The 19,802-nt window shown below is 40.6% G+C and overlaps 1 protein-coding gene across 1 annotated transcript; it reads right to left on the bottom strand.

The window, feature by feature from the left end:
* Window positions 1–3,020: 3,020 nt before the first annotated feature.
* Window positions 3,021–8,471, bottom strand: LOC140305026 (homeobox protein unc-4 homolog). Its single transcript, XM_072383807.1, has 3 exons — window positions 7,813–8,471; window positions 6,993–7,168; window positions 3,021–4,594 (listed from the first exon to the last, which is right to left on the bottom strand). The coding sequence occupies exons 1-3, from the start codon at window positions 8,066–8,068 to the stop codon at window positions 3,428–3,430; spliced, it is 1,599 nt and encodes a 532-aa protein (XP_072239908.1). The 5' UTR covers window positions 8,069–8,471; the 3' UTR covers window positions 3,021–3,427.
* Window positions 8,472–19,802: the final 11,331 nt, after the last annotated feature.

Genomic DNA, 19,802 nt, shown 5'->3' with positions numbered 1-19,802 from the left:
GTTTGAAGGTAGCGGTTGAGATGGGGGTGGAGGGAGGGTAATAGGTTGAAATCACGGCTGTAATTAACTGTGCAAATTTCTTTCAATTAAATACAAATACTATCTATTGAGTAACTCAATTTGCATTGATTAATCCTGCCTCTAAATAGCAAAATAGTAATATAATATCGCAGATAGACTATCCCGCTACTGATTCTTATAACCTCGGGGATCTTTCTTCGTTGGTGGAGGTTAGAAAGCCATTGGACTCTGTCCTGTCCTGCGTTTTTTCTTTTCTTTCTTTCTTTTTTTTTGTCTTGTCTCCTCTCGAGAATTGGAAATGGGGGATGGAGGCGGAGAATGTGGAAGGTGCTAAATTAGCTGGCTGATCCGCGCTCATTGCAGCATACACATCCCCCTATTACTGAGCCCCAGCCCCGCTTAATATTCCGGGCATGGCGGGCGCTTCTAGATAGCAGATTTATCAAATGGGAAAATGAATGTATGATGATCAGTTAAATTGAAAATCAGCGCCCGGGTGACAGGCCGCGCTGACACCTCGGTAATTAGAAAGAAAAATGATGGCGTCCGAATGCATAATAGAGCAAAAACAATTTGCGCTATCCCCCCATGCCGTAATGATCGCGCGTTCAAATTGAAAATTTCTCCCGGTCGAAATTGAATTCATAAAGTGTGATGCATGAGCGGCACGGACACAGCGGGAGGGCCCTCCCGGTCCAGGTTGGCTTGATCGATTGGTCGTTTGTGTTGGTGCCAAACACACACACTCACCCTACTCGCCCAATGCCTCATAATAAAGCCTCTAAATTGGATTAGATAGATAGATAGATAGATAGATAGATAGATAGATAGATAGATAGATAGATAGATAGATAGATAGATAGATAGATAGATAGATAGATAGATAGATAGATAGATAGATAGATAGATAGATAGATAGATAGATAGATAGATAGATAGATAGATAGATAGATAGATAGATAGATAGATAGATAGATAAATAGGAAACACTAAGAAATAGGCTGAAGTCACTTTCAAAATAGACTTATTGATCAATGATTATTTTAGCTGCACATTGTGGTTATGTGTATAAAGCTGCTGTTCAGGGCTTTTGAAGGGGCAGATATGCTGCCTTCTAACTACATGGATGCCAGGTTTTCTGCCCATATGCGAGGTTTTATGTTTCACAAGTTTATCCTCTCAATTGTCTGAAAAAAAAGTTCCAAATTGTGTTGCAAATACGGCTTTTTGATTCGTTATGTCTCTCAGCACCGCAGCCAGAGCGCGCGCGCACACACTGCAAGGCCTTGCTGAAGGGAGATCAAACCTATATTTTCTAATTAATCGCGCTCTTGAAACTAACCCGTTATAATAAAGCGTTTCCCTTGGAAAAAAAAGAAAGGATAAAAGAAGGAATTTCACACAGTGCAAGCGGAATGGACGATTTAATGTGATTGTTTCGGTCGAAGGGGACGTTTCCCGAGGCCTTATGGGGAAATAATGTCCTTATGAATTAAATAATAGGGTTATTACTTTCATTGATTTTAGCTGTCTGGGAATTTAGTGTTCAGCTTCGGTCTTAACCCATCCTCCCCCTGCTGTTTTTCACTCTGGCTCCCTCCTCATCCTCTTGTCTAATTATTTTTCCTGCAAGACCCCCGCTTCCTGCAGCGCAAATAGCAGAGTCACTGAGCGAAAATTATGTAAATATTATTAAAGGGACTCAGGCACGGAAATTCATTTTAGGTCGGCGCAGCAAAGTAAAGCTCTGTCCCTCGGATCTCCCTCAATTTATTTGCAAATAAAGGCGAGGTGACCGGGAGGGATAAAGGATATTTAGCCGGGCTGTCAACACTGCTCCTCTGTGCACCGGCTCGCCAGAATTAATGGTTTTAATAATTGGGATTTCGGTTTCCAGGGAATTGGTGGCGTTTACACTTCATAAGCCAAACACACTCTTTTCTAAGCGGGGACGGGCGCAGGGCCGGCGAGTGCACGCATGCCAGCGCGCACAAGCACATTTGGGAGAGCATGTCTCCTAAACAGCTTTAATTTACCCATTCTTCACTTTCCTACATACTTTTTCTTTGAGCTCAGACAACAACTGGTCAAAAAATACAAATGCATGCCTGGCACATCATTCGCCTCCTGTCTCCTCTTCCCCCTCCTATATCTTTATCTGTCTCCCCCCCCACCCCGAGGGACTCGCAGTCCTATTAGAACAAATGACGAGGGGCCCAGGCGCTTTTGTAGAAAGGCGCAGGCGGGCGGGCGCGCGCCTGTCCTATTATGTGCGACACATGATCAATAGGGCGATAACACAGCAACATCAATATAAGCGACAGAACAATGAGGGATATCATCGAACATCTATCTTAATATAGCCGACTACAAGGGCCGTCTGACAGCCGCGGCAGCTCATGAAAATTCCGCCCCACGAATCTACCACCATCTCATCCTCCTCCTCCTCCTCCTCCCCGCGCTCAATAGACTATGCGCACTCACGCACACGAGTCGCACGCAAACACACATCGATGGTGCAGCTGGCGCGGCTATTATTTTCCCATTTCAATTTGACACCCCTGCCTTTCATGCTAATTCTATTATTGTAGGAAGTTTATGTGATTCCATATCACTAGAAATCGGTAATGTCTAATAACCCTTTGGGCTGAAAGGAGGGGAAAAAAACTGCCTCGAGACCCGCGGCAGCCAGTGGGAAAATAATTACTTTCATATCAAAACTCAGCAGGAGGCGCAGGGTCCCATAGCCCGCGGCCACTAACCTCATTCCAGCTCGGCCTTTCAAATGAATAAATTTGTTAAAGCAATAAATACAAACAGCCAGACGGACTTGAGCCACAGCTCCGGCTCACTACACAGGGGGAAAAGGGGGGATTTATCTGCTGTAACATGACAAAACTCCAGCCGCCATGATCCAAGGTTCTGCCACACCATCACCCTTTTTTTCCCCCCATTCCTTTCCCGCGCATAAGATGGCCCTGTAAAGACAGTGATTCAATTTAAACAATAACTTTATTTATCAAAATGTTAACATATAAATATCATTTTCTCATTTTACAATATCTGAGGATTTATGTTGCGTGTGGGATGTTTATTGTAGCCTAGAATTTGTTACAAGTTGTTCACAAAAAAAAAAAAGAAAAAAAAAGATGAAGAAGAAGAAAAAGAAAAAGAAAGACCTGCTTAAAGGTGTTCACAGGTTTACAATAGGCCTAAAGCCCGGTTATTGGGGTAGCCCAGCTTTGAGGGGCCATGTGGATTCATCACACCTTATGATTAAAAAATAGACGAGGATTAAGTCTCCTGATTCCTGATATGCTTTATAGTGTCTTTAGAGCTTTGGGAATGTTTGAATAATCTGAGCGTTGTTCCTGGTCCTCTGTTTATGTTTGCTTGTGTTAAAGTGTTAGTCCATATCGAGATCCTCTCCATCTGTTCCGGGTGTTTCTTGACAGTCTGTGTTTGTCTTGAGACACTCGGAGAGGTCTGGAGACGCTCGCTCCTCTCTTGCACCCTTGTCTTTTGCACACAGCTCAGCAGATTGGCAGCCATTGGTCACAGCCTCCGTTTGAACTTTGAGACTCCTTTCCTCGCTCGTGTCGCTGGAGTGTGTGGAGCTCAGCCTGGTCAAAGCTGCCTGAGCCACACTGTTTGGTGGAGGAGAAACAGGAAATCTTGCATTACTGCAGTCACCACCACACTCCTCCATGTCACTTTCCTCCACTCTGTTGCTAATGTGACTGTGGTGATGCTGCGCATTATGCTCCATGTTCTCAGAGTTCAAAGGGTTGGTGATGCTGCCAAAGCTGGAGAGGTCAGAAGGGGCTGGGCTACCCTCAGTTGTCACACACCTTTGTCCCAGGTTGAGTCTATTAATGTTGTCCTGACATGGTGTGGCCTTCAGGGCTGTTTGGGGCACTAGAAAGCCCAAAGGCTGATGGGTAATGGGATAAAGCAAGAAATGGCCTTTACCCACCAGTGTTCTCTGATTGGGCAGCGAGGGGAAGTCCAGCTGGGATTTCCGGCGGGGCATGGTGTCAGAGAGGAGGCTCTCCACGCTGAAAGGGTTTCGTTTCTGTAGGGCAGAAGACCTCGGGCCTCCAGGACTGGAGCTGTGGGTGCTGCCTGGAGAAACCTGCTCTGATTCTCCTGCAGTTCTTTGGTTTTGGTGGTTTTGCAGATGACCGAAGTCATGGCGCGTTTGGTCACAGCTGGATTCATTGTGGAGTCCTCCTGAACCTTTTGTCGCTGGCAGTTCGATGTGAATATTCCCATTAACGCTTGAAGGCTGCTGCTCGCTGTCGGTGAACTGTGACACCCCGCTGTCACTCTCTGAGCCTCCGGGTGTGTGGAAGCTTTCACCTGTGAGAAGTTTATTCTGTGACTTCAGCAGCTTCCTCTCCTGTTTGCGTTTCTTCTTCTCGGCCCGCTCGTGCTCCCTTCGTGCAATCTCCTCGGGGTCCATGGGCTCCCCGCTGCATGTGGTCGGGTGAGAGTTGTGAGCGGGCCGCCCTGGCCCCTTCTTTGTGTTCTCCTTTTTTCTCCATTTAGCCCGTCTGTTTTGGAACCACACCTATGCACATGTACACACATAAATATATACATGAACACATTTACACACACAGGTGGCACATGTTCTTGTAAAAATCTGTCAAACAGCAGCAGGTCACACAAAGGTTTCCGCAATTGTATTGAAGTGTTATGAATTAACTGACTGCCAGAAAACCATTGATATATCTTCATTTCAAAATGCTAAAGATTTGGTTTCCGTAGTTTCTTTAATCTGGATATTTGGTAGTATTTTTGTAAACACATTTTTCTATCTTGGAATGTTGGTTGGAAACAAAAAAGCTAATTCAAGACCTAATCCTTGCTTGTGATGACCATTATGCCCTTATTGCTGACATTTTACAGAATAAATCAGAAAGTCAACAAGTCAGCAAATCAATCCCAACAGCAATTACTGCAGCCTTAGTTGGGACAATGATTTTTATAGACCAGCTTTGTAAAACAAGGTATTTGTTTAGCTTAGTTTAATAGGAACATCTTTACAATACAATAAAAACATCCTAATAAAGGTTGGAATGTTCACTTTTTGAGAGCGCATCACAGGTAAGTTGAATAAACTCAAGAGTTTTTTTTTATAGTTTTGGTGATAGCTGAGATATGTTTTCTCTCCTTGACAAAAGAATAAATAAAATCAATAACTTAATTCATTGAACAGTGTGGGCAACATTTCACATGAGCCTGACCTCACATCTGCAAAGATGTAAAGAAAAAAACAGATTGATTACAAATCCACCCAGATTCCACAAAATCCTGAGACAAGTGAAATCACTGATATGTCTCTCTGGGTCTTTGTGTACTGTAAGCTTTAACACTGTACGACTACATGAGGTCAAGAGGTCACAGCCGTGGACCAGCAGATGAACAGATGTGCCAGTGTTAATTACAAACGGCTCTGCATAATGGACACCTCTGCCAACTGCATTTAATTGTTCCACAGCTCCTCAGCCATATCCCATCTATGCGTATTCTTCAACACCCAGCCGTCTGCTCCCACGTATGGGGTGCGGAGCACAGCGGCCCCCTCTTCTCACCGAGCCAAGACAGGCAGCTTCCCCCACCTTCGAGCTCTCACTGCCCGGCCTCTGGGCGATCTAACAGCCTCATGTTCGGCACTGATAACACCAGGAGTTTAGCATGCACAAGCAGGATCTGAGAACATTGCATAACAAGTATGGGAGTCCAACATCATGTGTAACAATGGTGCTTCTTATGAATTGTTAATGTTGGTTCTATCTTTCCCTGGCAAACCTGGCGATAAAGGGGCGTTAAGCAGCTTGAGGGAACAATAATCTGAGGTTTAGGAACCAAATCCCCCAACAACATAAAGCAACGGCGAGCTCTGTTTCTGTCCCGCTTTACCCATCCGGCAAGTGAAATCTATGTGGCGTACTTAGACAAACATGAAAAGCCTCTGGCCTATAAATTACCATAGATAGAATATAACTATTAGATACAGCATGTACAAACTTAAAAAAAAAAAACTAGTACCAAACTGTATATTCATCTCCATCATTTTAGTGTTATCATTATTATCGGTTGTAGTATTGTGCTTGTTGTTGTTGTTGTTATCATTGTTAATATCATTAGTATTACTATCAAGCCTAATATCATCAAATTAAACAAACCACTAATAGGAAGCTATAGACGGTAATATCACTTAGCATATGTTTTTATTTTTGGTCCTATATTGATTGCTGAAAAGATTCTTTATTATTATTATTTTCTTGTTGTTTTTTTTGTGGTTCCTGAGCACACTAAAGCAGATGTTGTTAACATTGAATAATTCAAAAGTAACACTAAGAGACTGTTCACATTAAGCCACTGCTGCTATTGCTTCTACAATAACACAGCAAATAATAATAATAATAATAATAATGATGATAATAGTATAATAATATTAATTCTACACATTTATTCCATAATAGGACAATCATGATTTGTCTAATCAAAAACATATCAAAGTTATGATTCAACCACGTAGAAGTATAAAAACAGAAAAAAAGAAACGTGGCAGTAAAATACACAACAAACAAAAAAATATATGAAAGAATTTGGATATTAAAAGTAAAGGAAGAAGTCTACATCCTATTTTCACCCACTGCTTAGCCTACAGTAAAGAGCACTGTTTTTATTAACCCATAAATCATTTGGCTGCCTACATGCATCATCTTTAAAAAAATAAAAATAAATAAAAAAAACTCTATTGGTTCTTTGATTATTAAGCAGTAACTATCTCAGTGTGGGGCAGGCCGTCGCGGCCCACCTTTCAAACATATTTTGTGGATGTGGGTGTTTATGATTAATAAATAATATGATTTTTTTTTTAATTTAAGGAATAGATTAACCAAAGCAAAGCGGAAATAACGACCCTCAAAACGAGTGATTGAAAAGGTTGTCTTTACCTGAACTCTTGATTCCACGAGGTCAAGCCTGAGCGCGAGCGCCTCCCGCATGAACACATCCGGATAGTGACTCTCGTTGAACGCTTTCTCGAGCTCCTCCAGTTGCCACCCGGTGAAATTTGTCCTCGTCCGTCTCCGTTTGCAACCGGGACTGTCCTTATCCGGGTCCCCAGAATCTGCAGACGTATGCGTGTGCGTGAGTTTGCGTGTGCGTGTGCGTGTGTGTGTGTGTGTGTGTGTGTGTGAGAGACACAGAGAGAGAGAGAGATGTTCATGCAACAAGACGCGCGGTAATTGACTTGTACATTTGAACCAGTTTAGTGTAAAACTTAACGTGTGAAAGAGTGTTTCTTTTTCTTTTAAAAATTGTGTTGCCAGCGATAAATCACCTCCTAAAAATGGGGCCTAACACGCACTGGAAATAATCTATACTTTGCACGCTTTTCGATTAATTGCACTATTCAATTTTGACAACTAATTGGTTCTACAGTATGTATCAACAGCCCATAGGCTGAAAACAAGTTCGTTTTTATTTCAACCATTAGGGGGATTTTTCCGTAAAAACGATCAACCCAAAGCATACATAAACTTTTGAATTTTCCTGTTTTCCAAGCCCTTAAACTAATTCTTCCTCCTGTCCGTGTCCATAAAAGCTTGCACTCAGAGGCTTACTTTGGCTTCACTAAACTTTTGATGAAAGCGGTTCTGTGGCCATCGAAGAAGCAATTCAGGAGCGATTTAACACACTTCCTATCAATACAGTCACCACTCACCTGTGTTAATGGTTAATGAGACATCAGACACAAAGAGCCAGGCCTACCTGAGAGTTTGAACTGCTGACTGTCGGACAACAGAGGGTTGGAGCTGACCACCGAGGCCGAGCAGGAGCCGTTTAGTAATCCGTCTATAGAGAAAGGTACGGCGGCCGCGGACTGCAGCTGGTGTCCGCTTGCGAGCTCGTAGACGTGCTGGTGATGGTGGTGGTGATGGGGACCGAGCGGGTATGGGAAACCCACCAATCCGCCCAAGGAGCCTCCGAACTGGGCGTGAGGATGCTCGAGAACCCGACTGTCCATGCTCGCCGGGGCTGCGGCGGGGCCGAAGTGAAGATGCAGAGGGAGGCAGTGTGGCTGAACATGCAGTCAAAAAAGTCAGCGAGCGGACGAAGAAGCGGCGAAAGGGAACAGACGGAGGAGGTGCGAAAGCGGAGAGGGAGAGCGGGGACCCAGGCAGACGGCCGCCTCCCGCGGCCACGGTGCGGTCTGTAAAGAAGCGGCGGCGGTACCGGGTTATGGGAGACACTTGACGTTTACAGTCCAGTCGAGATGTTAACCCTGCTCTTTCTCTCTGAGAGCCAGCTCATTAGGACTCCTCCATCTGCTCGCGGGACCAATAAGAAACGTTAATCGCCACGTGACGTCAGAGACGCGGTTAATGGAGTAAGGGAAAGCAAAACCAGTGAGAGAGAGAGAGAGAGAGAAAGAGAGAGAGAGTTTTTTTTTCTTGCTCTTCTGGATCAATCGCTAATTACCTGACGCGGTCCTTTAATTCAGACCTGTCAAAACAAAGAGAACGACGCTAAGCTGGTGTCTGCATGGGAAATATCAAAGTGATGGAATGACTATCTCCGTTAAATCTTCATAAATAAAACCTACATGTTTTAAATTGAGATCAAACCTTTTCTTCTAAAGTTACAGGAGCAGGCCTACAGCCCCTCTTTCTCTCTGCCTGTCTCATCGCTCCTGCTTCGTGTATGTAAGTGTTTTACAGGGGCGTTCAGGGCCAGATTGATCCAATAACATCGCCTTTATCATCCCCCCTTTTCCTGAGCTGTCACATAATATTTTAAACTACATGCCTCTCTCACCACCGCTCCAAAACACACACACACACACACACACAGACACACACACACGCACGCACGCACGCACGCACGCACGCAAACCCTCTCAGGCCTTACTCCGAATTCATTATTCCGATTTTTCACCTGAACAGCTTCCACCAATGTTTAGTTGTAAAGCAGACTGTGGTCGAAACACCATGATGCAGTGTGTAGTCATGGGTGGCTGCTTTCTTGTACATAGCCAGTACAATTTATCTGGTTTCTTAGAAAAGGGTTAAATGAAAATAAAAGCACATTCATAGAAACACAGACAAAAAAAAAAAAAAAAGAGTTTAACCATGAACATTTGCATGATTTAATGAATATATGATCAATTGAACATTAAAATCTTTCTGCTCTATCATATAAGTAGAGCATCCCCAGCTGACACTGAACTGCAAAATTGAGTAAATCCTTATCACTGGTTTACAAGTTGAATTTCAAAGTGAAATTCCATCAAAGACAAAGAAATCTAACCCTGAGACATCAAGATCTATGCAGCAGCTCCTCTGAAGTTTTTAATTTTTTTTTTATTGCTGATTAAGATGATTTAACACCTGCTTTAGTTGAACACCTGCTGTCTGGATCCTGAGGAGTGACGTAATATTGAAATCCTTTAATCTTATTGTGCATCAGTGAGGTCAAATAAACTGTTTAAACCATTCTTCCACAGAGTTCATACTGGTCAAAATAGCTGTTTACAGAGACTGGCTAACAGTCCGATGTTTATGCTCTACGACAGACATGTCAAACTGATTTAAGCTATTCTTTTAACAGTTTTACACCATTTTACACTGCACTCCTATAGTCTTTTCTAGGTATTTTAAGGGACGTTTTCGATCTTTTAAAGTAAGGTTGTGTGTAGTACTTATAGTGTCTTCCTGCAGATCACTCTCAGTTTGGAGAATCAGAAAGCTTCCTGACAGAAGAGCAAAAGCTTATAAAGCTACTCAGAAAGAGGTCACCAGAAGAGCCAATTTTTCGTCATCTAAAAAAACTCCAACCACAAAATTTCATAGGGTTTAAGCGAACGCCTTTGCATGGATTTTTTTTTTTTTACACCACATCACTTTTGTGTGAGAAGGTTACACGGACTGGATCTGCATGACATGGTTCACGTTGTCATATGGTGTAGCACTTTAACATGGATGTTCAGCAGCTGAAAAAGTGTAATGACAAAGTAAACTACTGTGTGTAAAAGATTATGAATAGAAAACACAAAGCTATTATGTACAATACTGGAGTCTGTGTTTAATCTAAACAAATGCTAAAGCACAATGATTTTTCAGGTGTCTTCTCTGCAACTCTGCCCTGACTGATGAAAAAACTATATTGATTTACATTTAAAAACTGTTTCAAACACCACCTGTAACAGTAGATTGATTCCGTGCCTTCTAAACATTCTCAGACTGTCATTTAAATACCTTATGGTCAATGTTAATTTGCTTTCTGTGCTGTCGTGTTTGAATGAAATTACTCTGAGAGATACAGGCATGTTTTATAACAGTCATTTTCTTACTAACACGATACACCATATTGTCAGACATGAATGACGTGTTTACTTCAAAGTACCTCTAAAGCATATTAAAACTACAACAAGACCACAACAGCCTCGAAAGCTTGCATGAGCCACAGTGGGAATATAAATATACCGTAGAAATACATGAGCACATTGTGGTTTGTCGTCCCTGGCTGCAGTAAAGCGGCCATAATTTTGGATTCTTTACACTTTTAACAAACTTTTAACAAAATGAACAACCACTTGTTCATTGCTACTCTTTAAAGAAACCAAAATTGTGGAGACTTCAGAATGTAAAAGTCGACGCTGACATAAAATAGACACATTCCTGCAAAAATGACAGCGTAATCAATGGGATTAACATTTGCAAGCTCCCACAAAGAGAAAACCTCAGACGCTTTTTACAGGGTTTTCCTAAGAGAAAGGACATTTACACAGAAACACAAATGACAACATATTCTCGTGGCATTCTGTATACAGCATGCCAATTTTGGCACATTTTTAGACTTCATTTGTATGCATAAAATGAGATTCCAAATTGTTTGGGGAGGGTAATAGTACAAGACTAGGTGTGACAACTTCAAAGTTAAAAACACAAAATGACTGGTAATGACACGCAACTTGAGTTGAGATATTATTGAAAAATCGTGTTTATACTCATTTTACCAAAGATGTGGCTGGATTGATTTTATTGTTATCAGTAGCTACAAAAAAGATTTAAAGCATATAAGCATGCCATTTAAAGGCATCTTTGACACAAGCCTTAAGCTTATTATAAACCAATCAAACTGTGTGACACACCACTATTAACGACCCGCCTCTTCTCGCTGACATTGAATTTGAGCTTTACATCACGATTTTATCATAATGTTTTATTGTGTTGTTTATAGAATGCTTTTTTTTTTTTTTTACTACTTTTAATCTCATCTATGTCATTGTCTTCACCCATTGCGTTTCACTATATTTTTATGGGACAGTGTTCTAGCTTCCTTGGTTCATTTAATAAATGTTGTGCAGCACTTTGGTGCAACACCAGTTTATTTTAAAAGTGCTTTATAAATCAAATTGACGTTGATATTGACACCGGCCCAAAGCTTCGTTGAGATGTGTGAGGTGTGCAGCGAGATCAGTGGTTATATGTAGGTCCAGAGGCAGATTTGTGGCTATGTGAGGTAGAACCACTGACCTAAAGCAAACATATATCATGCGAACAAGCTCAGATTTTTTGTGAAGTCAGGTGCATTTAGCAACACATCCTCATATCAATAGGACTGTATGGGTTGCTTGTTCATATCCTTCCTAACGACCCACAACAACTTCCTGTAAATTAGCACCCCCACAAGCGGCCAGAAGTAAACACAAATAATATGAGAGTATCCACACTGGAGCAAGCGCTTCCAGCATTTTCAATCCAACAAACGGCTGAAACTCTTTTAAAAGACTAACACATGACAACTGTTCCCGCTTCAGTTTTTTTCTGCCTTTTTCTGCTCCTAAAAAAGGTCTCTACACAACATTCAGGGACAATAACAAAACAAAAAGTGCAGAGAAAGGAATGATTGAAACACAAGCAATATTAAAAGTGTGCAAAACCAAATGTGTCCCATGTTTTACTGTCTTAGTTAAGTGCATTTCCTAAGTAGCAGTAAACACCAAGCGCAGTTTAGGAGGATGGCAACAACAGAATACATGTTGGAGGCCTTTGATGATTAACATTATCCAGTCAAATGGTGGAACCAAATTGTTTTAATCTATCATGTTGGAGGGGACGAAACCAGTGGCTGTCAAGACATTTCACTGAAAAAACAAAAGGTAAGCTCAAGGTGGTGCTAGAGGAAAAGTTAACGTTTCACAGTTGTGAAAGTTGAGGTATTTTTAAGCAGCAGATCAGCGAACCATTGTACAGAGCAAAGCAGATCAAATCCAAACAAAAAATTCTAATGCCATAAAATGTTATTCTTTTCCAGTGATCAGCAAGACCCTTTGAGTCGTACCGAACAGAACACATTCAAAGAGGTGCTCTTGTGTATGTCTGGTGGAGGTTTAAAAATAGAAGATGGCTACAATCAAAATTTCAAGCTATCCTTTCACGTGAAGGGTCTGGCCTATTGTAAGAGAAATAGTGCTCGAACTGAAGTGTGCATTTGAAAATGAAAGGTTTCGAGACTCACAATTATGGCACAGGCCAGGAGCAACTGGGTGTCCAGGTGGACATCTTTAGGGGAGCAATGGAGGAAGGGAGAGAGAGAAAGATTATACATATAAATTGTAAATGGTGTCACAGGGGCCAAATCTTGCCCGAGGCGGTGACCGCTTCATTTTGTGTTAAATTTCTTGACAGAGAACCACCCTCGTGCTGGTGAATACTGAATGGTAATCAGAGCTGGTTGAATAAGTGCCTCCCCTCCCTCTTCCATTACTGTGAATTAATTCGACTTTATTTATCCAATTTCTGGAGCTGACAGAATGTTAATTTGAGTTGAGATTTCTCTCTGCTGTTCTGCCTGTGACCCGTAGCCCTGGGATTGGCGTGTTGTAATAACCTGAATCTTTCACCAGAAGCTCCGATAATTGTTACCTTATTAGCATGTAAATTGTTTAATTAATATTATTATGAAGAACCATATAATCCCTTCGTTACTTGACCCTGAGTCCACAAACGAGCAGGCTTTCTGCATTTCAATGTCTCGGTTTTAAATGGACTCTTTAATGTTGGCTGGTTGCCGGGCTGTTATAAACCCCCTTTCCCCGATCTCAGAGCAACTTTGAACGGCTTGAGAGGCACTTTTCATGTCATTCCTCTCTCTATCTCTCTGTTCCCTCTTTATTTCTTTGCTGCTCTCTCTGATGTGTATTTATTTTGTTGCTGCCATTTCTGAACATCAAACTCCAACGCCTTCTTGTCATTTGCTTATAAAAGCTTTTTTCTTTTCTTTTTTAAAGGCCCCCTCCCTCCACTTTCCCAGTGGCTGTGCGAGCCAAACACATGCAGTGCTGAATGAAAAGCAGCCCTTGACATGAGGTCCTTGGAGACCGCAGCATTTAAATGAGCTTTTCTTCCTTCCTCCTCCTTTTTTTGCTGGGCACGAGCGACATTGTCAGATGCTAGCTTTAATTAACTTGATAATAAGATGGGCGACTCACACACAGGCCAGGGTTCGGTTTGCTTTGCCTGCAGCCCTCCTCCCCTCTCTCATCTCTCTGTGCAGGCAGCAACACTCAAGGAAGAGAAGATAAAACCAAAACAAAACACTGGTTCCCACTGAGGTGAACCAACTTAAAGCTATTGTCATCTAAGATCTGAAGCAGCATATCTTGAGGAACTACATCTGAAAACATTTTTAATTTGGTCAGTGTGATCACCAGAGGTCCTGTAAGAGTTGGACAAGATCCCCAGATTTAAGACCAAACCTCTTTCATGAGCTGATGACTGAGTGGAGACAAGACAATTTATGTGTAGCCACTGAGCAAAATAATTTATTTATTAAGATACTATCATGTGAAAAGTACTACCCTTGGGAAACGAACACTGCTCTTCTTTAAATACATTGCAATGAAGACTGTATACTCAAGTGAATTACATATCAAATCAACAAGTTATGGTCATATTTAAAATTAAATTATAAAATATGTTAGTCACCCAAAAAGGTGAGCTGATATCTCATACTTTCTAATCGATATAACTATAATCAGAGGTTCTGCCAATGACTACAACCTTCATAGTCAGAATCTGTCTTCTTACTAACCAAAGATCTGAGCAAAACAAAAAGAAAAGAAATAAACAAAACACTGTGGACTGGATACCTGGCAAGGGATTTAAAAAGTCAGGATATTTTTAAGTAAATGATTCTACTGTGTAGAAAATCATCTACGAGGAAGTGATGAAGATTTCAAATACCTGCCAGTTTATTTGGTAATGGTGACCTCAGGAAATCCATAAAAAAAGTGTTTGATGTGAAACAAAGTCCTCAGCAGCTGCCTTATTGGTAAAATTGTGTTTCTGCTCTCATGTCTGTTCAGTTTTAATGCAAACAATGTTTTGGGGTTTTTTTTCCATTATGGTAGCATCCGCATCAATTTATGGCTATAAATTGGAGTGGAATTTAGGCTTATGCATGTGTGTAAAATGTCACAACCACTGACATATTTAAAAGAGAACCATTTGTACAGTACAAAAGACTTTATAAATCTGGACGAAAAGAATGCATATCCACATTTCTGCCTTTGTGCAAACACACAGTTGTAGTCATGAAACCATACACATTTATCCAAGTAGCATCTGGTCTTTTGGAACAGTGTGCTGTGAAGTATTCATCGAATATAGAGTTGTTTAGCCGCAGTAACAGTTGATGAGTTTGGTGTAGACCAAAGACAGCTTTTCAGGGAAAGAACCTCATACCAGCTGTGAAGCATGGTGGTAGAGATATCATGGTTTGAGGTTGCTTCTGTGCCTTTATCCTGGTAGTGACTTTACGCGTGAAAAGTGTCACTGCCTAAGATTTTGCACAAACCATGCTACTATATTGTTTCCACCTCATGCCTCATCCATTGCATTTTACATATTTGTGTTTCGTGTTTGTTTTACGCATTTTCTTTTTTAACCTAACTTTTTTGCTTTTTTTAGTACTTGCTTACTTGTACTTACCTTAACATGTGTCTTAACAACTGTTCTGTTTAATTGCCCCACAGGAACAAATGAATTGTCTGAATTTAATTGAATTTGAACTGCATTGGGGAAGTAAAGGGTAGCTTTTATTGATTTATTTAACTTTGAATTCTGCATCATGTCCACAAGCCTGTCTTTCTGAAAAATAATGATAATTAGAATAACATTGAATCCACTGAAGAATGGCTCTAAAAGACATGAAGGATGCTGGAATAGTCGAAGGGATTAGAAATTAGGCAGAACGGGAGGAAACATTTAAACATTTTTTTTCTCAGGAAAACCGGTCAAAAATTACAACAAGCCGTTGTGACTGGTGGGCAAACATGGCTACATGAATTTATAGTAGTGTCCGAGGACAAGTGTGTACTTACTTTTTTCTAAAGAAGAATACTATATGTGTTCATATTTTGGTCAAATCAATGACTGATTTGACAGCACAGACACAAATGCAATGCAGAGACGTATCACTTTGCCTGTCATTCCTCTTGACCTTTTCCAACACAAGGTTAATGAGACTGCAGATCACAGAACTGGCACTGGAGCGAATACAAGTCCTTCAAAGGTGTCAGATTGAAAGAATTCTCACTTCCTTTATCATTTCTTGATTTTAATTATGATCTAAAACTGGCAGCGGGACATACACAAGCACTTCATAGGAGTCTGATTTTAGCCTTTAATATTAATGAACCTGGCCTGGGGCTGTTCAGTCTGTAACTGAGGGTCCCTTTAGGTTCATTGCACACATAAAAATACTGTTGGTAAAGCAAGCTTAGTAGCAATTTGTATAAAAAAATGTTCCAGTGTAGCAGCAAACCACTTGGTTCTTATAACACTGGATCAATCGTTCTAAAAAATGATAACTGATAGACCAGCATGCATGTACAGCATTGCGACTGGGAACTTCCTGCTGCTTAGTTCCCATTGCTGAGTCCTGCAGTTTCTTGAAGGGCCATTAGGGACAACCATTATGTGCACCGGGGTAAGTTAAAAACAATCAGATGACACACTGAACACACAAATTAATGTTTAGTGTATTTGGATAGTGTATTTGGAGTCAGTCAGCTAGCCCACTAATGAGGTCCAGATTGAAAACTGGCAATGGCTTGCAGGGTGTTGGAAATGTGTGCTGCAAAATTGCTGGATCATCCTCACAAGACCTGATCAACAGATCTGTCTTGGCTAACCCAAACCATCCGTTGAGGTGTGAGTTTGTGTTGCTTCCATCAGGGCACAGATACATTCAGATACATTCAATGCAGAATGATTCAGTTCAGGAACTCATTTATTCCTGCTGTCATCAGTCTTGTAAATGACAATAGTTAAGTATAATCTGTGTTGGTATGCACTGATGTTTACTGTTTTATGTTATGTATTACTGCTGGCTGTAAACCAAATTCAACCTTGGGGATAATAAATAAAAAAATAATAATAAATGTAACTTGACCTGACTTGACATAACGCTGTGATGTCTTCTGCAGATTTTCATATTCATGGCCCCCAAGATGAGTTCTTATTTGTGGATCCTCTGATGTGAGATTGATATTTTTTGCTTACTGTATCTACTCAAATATTGCATGGATTTGAAATATTTCTGAGGAAGCTTGTTGCTGAAGGGAGAGGTTTGCTGTCTAACATTTAAAGTTGTCAAATGGTGTGTTTTAACCCAAACTGTTACTGTTTACAAGCCATGACCAGTCAGTTTTATTCCCTAAATCTATTCAAACAGCAAGGAAGATGAAAAGTTGTAACACACAATGAAAACACTATAAGTAACACAAGGAATATTATTTTCAGTCTTCAGGATGAAAATCCTATATTTTATTCCTCCTTGATATCTGGACATTGTTTTTATACGTCTTCACCCAAGATGAAGTGGTTTACTCACCAACAAGTTTAAGTTTTTGCTCCAGTGGTACCAAGAGTAATACAATGTGACTCCAAATGCATACTTGCCATCATTTAGGTTTCAAGGTATGTGATGTTTAATTTCTGTGAGAATCAGAGGATCGCTGTCATTAATCCAGGTGAAATCTTATCTGTTATTTCAGATTGATTCAAAGATTCATCATGTCCATAAGCCTGGGTTTCTTGTATAGTACTTGTCCTAATTTGTGGCTAAAGTGATGGATATTAATGAACCTGCTGTGTGAAAACAGACAATTGCAGCACTAATATGGTGCTTCGGTCAATGAGCTCACATTGATCAAAATGAATTCCCATGTTCCCATCATTACAATTACAGCTGATAAGAAAGACACATTGTTTGAAACGATGACAAGTAAACAACAATCTGATGCAATCTTGATACATTGTAATAAAAATCTACAATAGCTTTCACTGAATTTGCTCTTCTTTGGTCCCTGCTCTCATTAGCTGTTAGACTGACGCCTTCCTGCTTCTCCAACAGAGAGTGAGCTACTAACTACTCATAAGTATGTCACACAACAAAAAAAGTAAGCACTATCCCTTTAATTAGAGAAAAAGTTTATCAGCATTTAAAGGTCAGGTTGGAGTGCACTTGATTAAAATATTCATATAAATTCTGTCTTTCTATCAGAAATTTTCTTTGTTCAAAAAGTCAGAGACAGAGAGCATGACCAGCTGAAACGCTGCATCTCTCGTATCATGTGGTGATTCACGCCATCAACAGCCAAATACAGGTTCTGCATCCACTTAAAGACATGAAAACACAGCTCAGAAGAAACTCATCTGGCGCATGGGAATTCTAAGTTTATATTGATTTTAGACATGGTTCATATGAAAAAGATAAACCTCTGACCCTGTAGGTCACAACACACATTAATGAAAATCTCTGCTTAGCCACCAAACCCTGAATCTGCCTCCAGAGAGGAGGAATCAGGTCATTTATTTTTTTTAATTAGCAAACTAAGGTGAAGCAGTGGAGAGGTAATTACTTAATTACCGGCTGTGAGTTAATTTTTAACTCGCCGAAATGAAGTCAGCCATTATTTAGTCGATTGGTTGATAATTAAGAGTCTAATCTAAATTAATTGTTGGGAGGTAGTTTTTGATCCTGCAGAGCTTTTTGTACAGACTTCAACCTGGAAAATAGATGATGTTTTTGGGGTGTTTTATTTCTTTTTGATTTTTTTTCCTCTCAGAAATCTGTTTCCCTAAAACAAAAATGAAATTTTGATCATTTGAAAATAAAGAAAGACCCCATTTCAAGGCCAGTGCAATTTGAACCTTCTCTCGACGCAATTACTTATTTCTCTTCAATCTAATTATGAATGTAATTGTGCCTCTGATAGAATATTGGGAGGAAATGCAAATTGCACAACTATTTTCTCTAATTCACGTCTCTTTTTCAGTAGATTAAACCTCATGCCTTTAGAATGAGTCTGCCAAAGTCTCTCGCTGTATAAGCTATATTAAAAATTGAGTATAACAAAAGGCAAAGCTCCTCATCCATTTCAATTAAAACTGATTTATCGCCCTTTACCAATGTGTGATTATTATGCCAATAAATAAATAAAAATGTGATGCTTGATAAAGTCCAAAATGTCATTTAATTGTTATCAGTGAGTCTGATCCCTCTCCTTCCCCCTCTTTCCTTAGCCCAGCGCCTTTTTCCTTGGCTTGGCTGTCTTGGCACAAGCTGTACGGAAATAGACCTAATTAACCCCCCCCACTCCGCAGGGAAATCCGCAATGCAAATGAACGTTTTCAAAATATAGTAATTTGAGTAAAATTTTTCATGCACCAATTCCAAGTATTTGCATGCACATTTAGCATGTTTAATACCTCTCCTCCTCATCTCGTGATCATTTGAAGCTTGTGTCTGTGTGCTTGTGTCTGCGTATGTGTGTGTGCGCGCACATGTGTGGAGGGAACGGGGTGGGATCTGATGGACTAGTGCATGTAGAGGAAAAATGGATAGGCCTACTGGGCCACTGGCTGGCTACTGGAGCCCAACAAAACCATCTGCTGAGAATGAAGCTGTGTAGGAAGAGGGAGCAGGAGGGGGAAGCCCTCACCACCCAATACTGCCACCAAAGAACTCAGCTCAAAGCTGCTCTATAAATGAAGAAGAAGGATTTAATTAGAAAGCAAGTTCATTTAAATTTTGCATCTCAGTTAAATCACTTTAATGAATAGCTCATTCAGAGTGGCCCGTGAGCACTGACACAAAATGACTGTATGAAACCAAGGCCCTTCTTTTGTTGCACTTGATTCAGTTTTTGTTTTCTGAACTCACTGCTGCATTACGACCCGTTTGACAGACATAATATGACACAGGTGATAACTGTAATTCTTAGCTAAGTGTCTAGAATCCAAAAGCTTTTATTAAGAACTCAAGTACTCTCACTTCCCTAATGTTTGGATAAATGGGCCTTTGACCTACTATTAACTAAATGGTTAAGAAAAAGCAATTTTTTACAGTGTGTGTCTGCTGTTTTTTCACTGTTAATTATCTAAGGAGGTAGTCTGACTGCCAATCTATGTTCTCTTTAATCTGCCCCATAATCCATAACTCACGGCTTTGTACATATTGACAGACACCACTGTTTTTGGGGATCTTTCACCACACTGTGAACAGTTACATCACAACTCGTCTTTAGTTTTCTGAGCTAGTTCAAGAACCAGAAACATAGCTACACGTACATAACAATATATTGTCAGTGCGTATTCCCAAATCCTCAACAGCTATTTTCAAAAACAGTCATGGTAACTCGCATGCTGCAGTCAACAATGTACAATGCCTGATCAGTCATATATAGG

Source organism: Leuresthes tenuis, unplaced genomic scaffold, assembly GCF_036924035.1.
Source record: "Leuresthes tenuis unplaced genomic scaffold, fLeuTen1.0.hap1 SCAF_4, whole genome shotgun sequence".
Lineage (NCBI taxonomy): Eukaryota > Metazoa > Chordata > Actinopteri > Atheriniformes > Atherinopsidae > Leuresthes > Leuresthes tenuis.
The sequence above is the reverse complement of the archived record's forward strand: the minus strand, read 5'-3'. Positions and strand labels throughout refer to the sequence as shown.